Source organism: Lutjanus erythropterus, chromosome 10 (genome assembly GCF_056507025.1).
Source record: "Lutjanus erythropterus isolate fLutEry1 chromosome 10, fLutEry1.hap2, whole genome shotgun sequence".
NCBI classification, from domain to species: domain Eukaryota; kingdom Metazoa; phylum Chordata; class Actinopteri; order Lutjaniformes; family Lutjanidae; genus Lutjanus; species Lutjanus erythropterus.
Genome location: NC_139326.1, coordinates 8,060,897 through 8,070,839, shown reverse-complemented (window position 1 = coordinate 8,070,839; position 9,943 = coordinate 8,060,897). Strand labels below are relative to the sequence as shown.

Sequence of the window (9,943 nt, the reverse complement as noted above, 5' to 3'; positions counted from 1 at the left end):
ATGAAGTATATATAAATCTTAATAAAGCTTAGTAAAGGTTTAACAATGACATAATAGGTGGGTTAAATTTGATAAATGTATTTGTAATACAATTAAAACAAGTATAAGAAACTCATAAGGCTTTTAACATTCTTAAGCAGTCCATAAACTGTTAACAAGTTTCTTATAGGTGCTTATAAATGTTGTATAATCTATCTAATCATATTTTTTCTGCTGTTATTAACACATATAGTCTTACTAACACATAATAATGTTAGTAAGCATCTCATAATGGCCTTATTATCTATTAACTAACGCTTATTACAAGCACCTTTATATAAAGTGTTACCCAAATGTCTGTATTATGAGATTTTGTCTTTTGAAGTACAAACTTGTGCTCTAGAGGCGTGAAAACCTATGGCTGTTTCTTTTTTTCTCTCTCTTTTTTTTTTTTTTTTTTTTTTTGCTTGGCATTGAAAGACATCTTGAGGATTCGTCTCAGTCGGAGGAGGTGAAGAGGAGTGAGCAGGACCATGTTGCACAGATGCAACAGCCACATGTTCAACACTTAACTGTGAGCAGACACGTTTGGAAACAGTCGATGGAAGGGGGAGGTTCTCTCAAGCCTAAAGTGTAGGATATACAATATAACAACAATCAAACTCTGATATCGACTCTATGGGCGTTCCGGCATTCCCTAGAGGTGCGTATTTCTGTAACTTCCAGTCTAGCGGAGGAATGTGTTTTATCACCCCTAGGGAATAGAGGAGCTTTCATGATGTTTTTGAGGAGTGTGTGGAGTTTCTGAATCTGAGTGGAAGTTAGGAGCTGTCACTGGCTGAGCGCTTTTTGCCAAAATGACTGGCAGAGTCTCTGTTTCGCAGATTAGGCTGGATCTTGTACATATGGGGACCCATGGACCAGCGCCAGCTCCCACGGCCCTCCACTCCAGTTGGGATGGCGGCAGCTGCAGCCACAGCAGTGGATGGGCAGGGCTTGTTCTGCAGCAGCTGAATAAGCATGGTCATCTCTGGGCCCAGCCGCGACACCATGCTGGTCCTAACGCGGTCCACCGTGTCCTCATCACAGTCCATCAGGCTCTGTAGCAGCTTACCATAAAACCTGGGAAAACAAAACATAAAGCATCACAGAGTGGCTTTGTTTGGAGCTCAAAAATGGCAAAAACTATACAGCATGACCACAATACATTCCTTTTGTGGCCTGTAACACTTTTTTCAATAATGTGGCCCCTTTTAAAGGTGCAATATACAACCATCCACAGTTGTTTTCCAAGCTTCTCTGTTTATCCGGATGGCTGCGTGTGTGCAATTGTGCATTCTGAACATTTTAGGTGAGAAATCGGTGATGCAGTAACACAATCTTGAGCTATCTTTGATCAACACTGCCTGGTCTGGCAGTTTGATCTGACTTTTGGGAGTCTCCACTGGAAATCAGAGTCAAAATGGCGTCTGGCTGGTGACTGTATATCTCATTTTACAGCTAAAATATGTTTCTGAAAACATTTTTGGTGTGAAATTGGCAAAAATAAAGACTGCATTTGTTTTGGTCAGAGATGCTGGTGGTTTACTGTGTCCTCTAGGGGCAATGAATGTGACCAATGTGTAGGATTTAGTGCCATCTAGCTGTGAGCTTGCAGATTGCAAACACCTCGTTTCACTCTTCCCTTCCAAGTAGAACCTATGTTGACATTCAAATTTGTTTGGTTTGTCTGAGCTACTGTAGAAACATGACGGTGCAACATGGCAGAGTCCTTAGCACCTTCTGAAGATATAAACGGTGCATTCTAAGGTAATGAAACTGGTCACTCTAAGGTGGGCGTCAGCAACCACTTTGACTCTTTTGCTTCCTAAGCTTGCAATGGATACCAAATTAAAAAAAACAAAGTCTCTGAGAAAATATAAAATGAAATAGTTGTAAAATAGATCTTTCTTGGCCAAAAATGGGCCTTTTGATAGTAAGGTTTCCTGCCCCCTGCTCTAAGGTAGCAATTCTTATTTTCAGGTGATTATACCCAGATGAAAAGACACCTCTATTTCTTCCATATTTCGTCAATAGATCTCCATAAATCTTACACAGTGGACCTTTAAGACCTCAAAGTCCTTAGATGGACAAAAATGTACAGCACGGCCACAATATATGGCGTTTATAATCTTCACAGGTACTTCTATGTATTTGCACACGTGCTCTGTAGTCTGATGTCACTCTTATGGGAGTGACCCCCTCTTCTCCAGTCACAGTTACAAAGCCTTGTCCTCCACCCTCCTAGTCCTTTTGTATCCACTCCCAAACTGCAATCCTACATGTATTACAACAACAATAGGAACGAAAACATGCAAACTTGATATTCCTGTCTCATTTTCTTCCATTGTACAAAGAAAGTATGAAGCAGACAGTAACCAAAACATTGAAATCAATACAAGTTGAGCCATCTCCGATGCTGCATAAACCAGAGTCAAAGGGGTATTTGAACTAAGTCGGGCATGAATATTTGCAATTAGGATGGTTAAAAAAAACACATGTCTAGGGTTCTCCTTCACTCAAAATGACCAGCAGCTATATTTACCTGAGGAGGGACAAAGTCATTGTTTCGCACAAGTCTCAAGTCTTTACACCAAAGTTCTATGTCAAGACAGGCTAGTCCTGAGTCACATCCCAAGATCCAAACTTTTAACAACAGAGCCTCAACTCACTGTTCTTTGTGCAAATTCAAATGTTGAACAAAGATGGAAGTTGTTCCGTCTGTAATTTTCAACCTGCACGTTGCATACTGTGATTTGTTTTTTGTTGATAACCCCGAATTCGTCAGATATCAACTAAATGTGACCACCTTTGGCGAATCAAACTGACGCGTATGCTACCTGTTCGGGCCTGAAACCATCACACACTTTTCAAGTGACTTCAATGTAAATTTACCCACAGCTTTATCAGATGCTCTGGGCTGCTGACATAGCATAAAGAGGGAGAAAGTCAACACTTGGAGAAAGTGGGGTTCTTGATTTCTGCCTGAGTCATGTCAGATTTTTAGATCAGCTATTGCAGCTATTAACAGTGAAGATAACAACTCCCATGAGCCAGTGCTACTTCTCGTCACCATCAAACATATTTTGTTATAGTGAGAGAGACACCTAGCAACAGAACTTACATATTATTAGTGTCGGCTTGCTGAGAAAGAATTGTGTTAAAGTTAGCGGATTCAGCAAATGAAGGGAAACTAATTGATTCGTGTCTTCTTATTTTTGATATCAAGTTTTTTCAAGTCAAAAGGTTCAAGTCACAAGTCACTGATGTTACAGGAGAGATATGTAACAAATGTGTGACCTGAAATGTGTCCTGCAGTCCAAGTAGTGAGTAGAAGCCATATAATATATAGTAAATAGGTTGAATCCCTATTTAGTTTACAATCTATGGTCGAGACTCAGGGAAGCTGCAGGAAAGCTAGAGGAGCACAAGATGAGCGCAACATTGTAAACTGACGGTAACAGGTGAGGACGGGGCCTACAGTGTAAGTCGATAAATTGTTTATAACTGTCAGTTGTCTGTCAATGTAAAGTTAAGCCTGTTATCCTGAAAACTGATCCAAAAATACACATTCTGGTGCTGCAGCTCAGCGACTGCCTGCCTTCTGCCAGCCACACTCCATTAACATTTTTGTTCAGTTAAACTGTTATAAAGATTTACTTCTTCTCCTTCGTTGTCATAAACAGAAACTTTCACACATTCTGCAAACATTCAACATCAATTTTAACGCTTGTTGAAGTTTCAACTTGGCATGTTTCCTTAATTACTGATGACATATCATGGTGATTTTATTATTTATTACAGTAAACATATTTCAGATTGCTCCTATAAAGTCCAAGTTGAGTTGCAAATCTTGTTTGATTTTGTCAAGTTGAGGCAAGTTGAGTTGTTTTTTACTGGAGAAATAAATTTTTAAATCTACTTTGTGGCCTGTTGAACATCATTATGTTTTTAGAACGCCACTCAGCAATCCATGTACAATGTGTGCTACAGCAGATCATAACCTTGATGAAATGTGTTTTTAAAGTTTACACAGGAGAGGAAGAGCTTACCTATTGGGAAAGTGACTTGGTAGCTGTGCCACTTCACCAATAGCATCTGGATTCGATCGGGCCACAGTGCAGATATCCAGCTTGCTGTAACACTCCTCTTGGACTTCAGATATCATTCTTTGGAAGGTGGAGCAGCGGCGGATGGTGGGGAATGCCTTCGAGGTGATGCCATTGGCAATGCACTTAAGGCTCTCCTTCACAAATGCTTTACCCTGTAAAAAAAACCAGCAATGCTTCACACATTCTTGCCCTGACAGTTACACCCATATAATCCTAGACAGCTCATGTTCACGTAGAGACAAAGAGAATGGCAAACTGTAAGTTTACGTCTTTGTGAAATGAATTAAAGTGTGTATACCTGAGTGTCAAATTTAGCAGCACTGTATAGGAAGGACTTGCAGATGTCATGCATGCCATCTGTGTCACAAGTTGAGTTTTCCAGGCAGGCGAAGGCTCCGCAGCCAACTTGGAGGGCACTGTTGAGACAGCGTGCCACATCTGCTGTGGGCACAGAGAATGGACCATCAGCAGGGGAGCCAACAGTGGGTTCACTGGGAATCACTGCACACTCACTGAGCTCATTACACAAGGGTTGCCAAGGGTTTCAGCTCAAAAATGTGGTGAACAAAAGAGAATTTTCATACTTTGGTGATTCACAAAAGACATACAGTCACTCGGGGCAAATAGTGACTTGACTGGAGATTGGACACCTTACAACTCGGAGAGTCTCAGACACTATTTGGCACCACTGCACTTTTCTCTTGGCAGGGACCTATATTCCACTGTTTGGTTCTTTTCAGCAGAGCTTGGATGAACAGCACCAGAAATACCAAAGAGTTTCCTGAAAATTGTTGGCATGCCTGTCGAAACACACAAACATACACTTGTACCGCTGGCACACACACACACGCGCATACAAACACGCTGCCACAAGACTCTGTCTTCAGTTTTTACACAAGCTGTAATTGTCAAGCTGAATTTGAGGACTCTGCCTCCAAACCACTTCTTTAATATTCTTATCTTTTAACTAAGCACGTGTCACAGTCTAGTTAAATATCCAGAACTGATCCCATGAACATCCACATAATGAAAGACACGTTCAGAAATGCTGCCATATTCATTTCAAGAGGGTCACATGGCTGGAGTAGGGGAGACTGGGGACAGTTGCAACACTTTCTACATTTCTCTTAGTTTCTCAGAGACTATTTGGACTAGACCAACCAAATCTTATTATATTAAATGTGTCTGCTAATTACGCACACCAATTGAATATGATTACATATTACATATCAGTCAGTTTTTACTTGAATGAAAAATTACTTACCAACTGTCACAATCGTCCCCTGATCATGTGGCAACTGTCCCCAGGGTTGGCTCAGTTGCAACTTGATCAAGGGACATGTTAAAAATAAATCATATTTCACTAATTAAAGGAATCATTTCCATTTTTTTCCTAAAAAATGTACAGACTCATGTAAATCCAAAGAAGTATGTGGTGGTGGCTGTATCTACACGTATTTCCTTATTTTCTCATTCTTTTGCTCTGCTCAAGACGTTTCATCAACCAAAAATGATGGTATTTGACATCCTGGTGTCTTTCTAGTGCGTTCACAAACAGCTCAGACAAATCCTACTTATTCTACCCTAACTATTGCTTCTCTCACTAAGTATAATATTGTGAAAAAATGCTTTGGTTAGCAATCGTGTCATTTATTTATTTTGTAACATTTATTAAATAACAGGTCTTCAGTTTTGTTTGTTTATTCGTAGAGCATAGGCCTACAATGAGATTGAGACAGGAAGAACTGAACAATTTGCAATGCAACAGACTTTTATGTGTAAATGTGTGTTTATTGTACAAAACTACAACAATGACTTATGTTGAAAAGTAATGTTGTGTGGTCTGTTTTGATATGGCTGCTTAGCTTGGGGACAGTGTGTTGCGACCATCCCAACCCTATCAGCCATGGCATAACATCACGTGTTAGCTGGACAACATGTCAATTAGAAGTCAATTGAACTATTATTCAAACTTACTAGGTTTTGATGCTTTCATACAAAATGTCAGTACAGTTTGACAAAAATACAGCTCATGAAAAAACCATCAAACAAAGTACTGTCTTCTTGTGCCCTGGTAAGAATACACACATGGCAGCAATTTGGCTATTCACACCCGACACCCTTGGTTTAGCTATATAGAGCAACAAATTCACTGTTAATAAGATGCTGTGGTGGATAAATGGGTTAAGCACAGGAGGGCGGGGTATGAGTTCCACCCCAGACAACCAATATTAGACAGTAGTGTGAAGTTGCATGTCAGTGGTGCATATTAATTACAGTTTGGTTAGGGTTAGGCAACAAAACTACTTGGTTAGGTTTAGGAAAAGATCATGGTTTGTCTCTGCCATGTGGGTGTAAACAGCCACATTGGCAATTTACACCCCAGGTGCAATTAGGCACCTGAGCTATTCCAACCTGGGTGCAAACAGCATCTAACTTTATTATTTTCAGTTTTCAGCCAAAGCTTGGTTGGTTTTAGGCAACAAAACTATTTGGTTAAGTTATAAAAAATAAAAGAAAGATCAAGGTAGATCTCTGTGTGAATAGTCATATCAGCAATTTACACCCCAGGTGCAAAAAGCATTGCTGCCTACAGACACCTGGGTGCTTGTCTCTGCCATGCTAGGCTTTATACACCTAGGTGTGAATAGGCTATTCTGCCTGAGGTGCAAATAGACATGTTGGCTTTTCTAGTCCAGGTGCAAATAGCATCTGTCAAAAAATTACTGTCATACCTCTGAAACAGTTTTTTTTTTAAATAAATGCACCAGCAGATGTTAAAAGTGTCTTCTGTCTTCCTGGTGAGGCAAGGGTCTACCTGAGCATGTGCAAAATGCATATCATCACTCTAGCATGTTGCTAATCGCTGGAGAAATAAGACTTTTTGCAACCGTCCCCTGTTGCAACTGTCCCCAGTCTACCCTAGTTATTATGCTGATTAACCAACGAGTAACCCTGATCTGCATCTTTGTAAAACCTATGAAGCAGTTACCCTCCAACATCCTTCAGTCCATTTTCCAAAAACTGACCTTCGCAGCTCTAAGTCCATGCAACCGACATGAAATGTTACACCACGACTGGAGCTATAAAACATAATCTGTAAATCAGTGTGTCCAGATAGTTGGCTTCCCTTCTTCTTCATCCAAGAATCCACTGTGATGGCAAGCAGCCCTGACTCAAATCCTTTGTAATAACCATTAAGAAATGTCACCGCGGAGCCTAAGCCTACTTGGCACAGACTTCGAATCTGGGGCCCCATGGTGACCTGCACAGTCAGATAAAGTCTGCCTGCCATCAGGGACCAGAGATTGTTCCCAAAAATACAGAGAGTGAGCTGCAAATCTTATGATGATGAAGCAATTCCTGCAGCATCCCTGTGTTACCCACTGCCTCTTTATCACTGGGCTGTTACCTTTGTGTTAAAAAGGAAAAGTCCACATGCTGATTTTATGTTTTGCAGTGTCATTTCAGGGATTTTGGCTCAGGCCTTTCTTTGCTTGGTTAGATATGAAATGTCAGCTAATATGTTTGTATTTGTTTGTCCAAAATCCACGGCCCCATTGACAAATAGCTTTTACTGAGGCATACTGAGAAGAAAATACAATGGTGTAGCCTACTTAAGAGCTGCAACTAACAATTATTTTCCGTAGATTATTTTCTTGATCAATTGATTAGTTGTTTGGTCTCTAAAATATCGGAAAATGGTAAAAATGTTGATCAATGGTTCCTAAAGCCCAAGATAACATCCTAAAATGTATTGTTTGGTTACAGTCCAAAGATATTCAGTTTATTGTTATGACAGGGTTAAAAAATGGGAAATATTCAGATTTAGGAAGCTGGAATTGTAGAATTTTGCTCACAAGCCAAAGATATTTGGCTTACTGTCATAAAGGGAGCAAAAAACAGGAAATATTCACATTTAAGAAGCTGGAATCGGATCATTTTGCTCACAATCCAAAGATATCCAGTTTACTGTCATAAAGGGATTAAGAAACAGTAAATACTCACATTTAACAAGCTGAATCAGATCATTTTTGCTCAAAACCCTGGGATATTCAGTTTACTGTCATAAAAAGGTAAAGAAACCATGAAATATTCCCAATTAAGAAACTGGAATGAGATCACTTTAGCTCAAAACCCCAAAATATTCAGTTTACTGTCATATCGGGGTAAAGCAACCGGGAAATATTCAGATTGAAGAAGCTGGAATAAGAGAAGTTTTGCCCACAACCCAAAGATATTCAGTTTACTGTCATAAAGGGATAAAGCAATCTGGAAATATGCACATATAAGAAGCTGGATCCAGAGAATTCTATTTGTCTGTCTGAAAAATTACTCAAACTGACTAATCGATTATCAAAATAGTTTGCGATTAATTGAATAATTGATTTACAACTGATTAATCGATTAATCGTTGCAGCTCTAGCCTACTTCTTTTCAGACTTGAAGGCTGCACATGAATGCAGCACAGGAAGCTTTGTGTTTTATGCACTGATTACCACCTCAAGTCCATTATAATGCTGAATAGTGGGGATCTATGCAGCAGGCAAAGAAGCTATGAGAAAGAGACTATGAGCATGACACAGCCTGCACTCTCAGGTGTCAGCACCAAGCTCCGTGCTCATCTGTTGCCGGCAGGACACCGGCAAAAACCACAGCGTTAATCCCGCAGCCTTCTCCGTGAATCAACGCGCTCGTTTAGACAGAAAAGGCTGCATAGGCCAAAAAAAAAAGAAAGAAAATTATAAGAGAAAAATCTGCTTATACAGTAGTATGAGCAAAGGTAAGGGCTGTGCATTGTGTAAATGGTGTAAAGAAGCAAGCAGTGCACTCTGAGATATGCAGATGGGAAGCAGCGTGTTACTTACAAGGGCTGTTGGCAGAAAAGCGTGCTCTCCTGGGCGAATAAGACTCGTTTTGATCCAGTTCGTTTGCAGATGCGTTCAGCACCATCAGGAGAAAAAGTCCGGTCCTCAAAGGCATCGTCCTCTCAACACAGATGATACAACTAAATGTAAAGAGACGCCTCCTGCTCTGTGTGTAATTCATAAAGAAGAAGAAGAAGAAACGCTCACCCCCCCACAAAAAAAAAAGCTTCTGCAGCAGCGCCGGAAACAGAACAAATATCGGGCTAGTACAAGTGTGAGCTGCCAGCAACTGCTTTACATCGGACTCCTCACTATCCTTTTGACTTGCATGACAGATAGAAGCGATGTCAAGTCTGCACGGGTTTATATGGGAGCGCTGAACATTACGAGTTCAGCGTTTGGACCAATCAGAGCGCAGGATTCAAGAGCGTGGTCCTGGTCTTTCCACTACTAATTGATAAAATCATTTAACAGCGGCCAACACTGTGGATCTTACTGCTGAACATGGAGAATTTGGATTTTATTTCTTATAATGAGCGTAAGAAACAAAATATAAATGTATTCTATATTTCAGAGAGACTTTTAAATGCACCTTTTCACTTATCATTATAAATTAAATCCTGTCTCTGCATCAGAAGTGTAAAAGACTATACCTACCCTTGGCGTGGCACAGGGGTGTGTCCACACTTTCTCTTGACTTGGGTGGCCCAAGTGGGGCAGGAGTGGCATGAAGGATGTGAGTGCACATGCATGTATGTCAGAATAGCAGTAATTCACCATTTCTAATATCCACTTTTCTTTTCTTTTTTTACTAACATTACAATATCTTAGTTTTTTGTTGTTGTTTTTTTTGGTGTTCCCGTGTTTAACATTTTTATTTAAAATTTAGTTCTACCAATCACGACGGCTGAGTTGTGAAGATCCTCCTTCTCCTCCTCAAACAAG

At 40.2% G+C, this 9,943-nt stretch overlaps 1 protein-coding gene across 1 annotated transcript; it reads right to left on the bottom strand.

The window, feature by feature from the left end:
- Window positions 1-215: 215 nt before the first annotated feature.
- stc1 (stanniocalcin 1) lies at window positions 216-9,676 on the bottom strand. The gene is made up of 4 exons (XM_084729455.1): window positions 8,999-9,676; window positions 4,429-4,571; window positions 4,071-4,282; window positions 216-1,101 (listed from the first exon to the last, which is right to left on the bottom strand). The coding sequence occupies exons 1-4, from the start codon at window positions 9,177-9,179 to the stop codon at window positions 801-803; spliced, it is 837 nt and encodes a 278-aa protein (XP_084585581.1). The 5' UTR covers window positions 9,180-9,676; the 3' UTR covers window positions 216-800.
- Window positions 9,677-9,943: the final 267 nt, after the last annotated feature.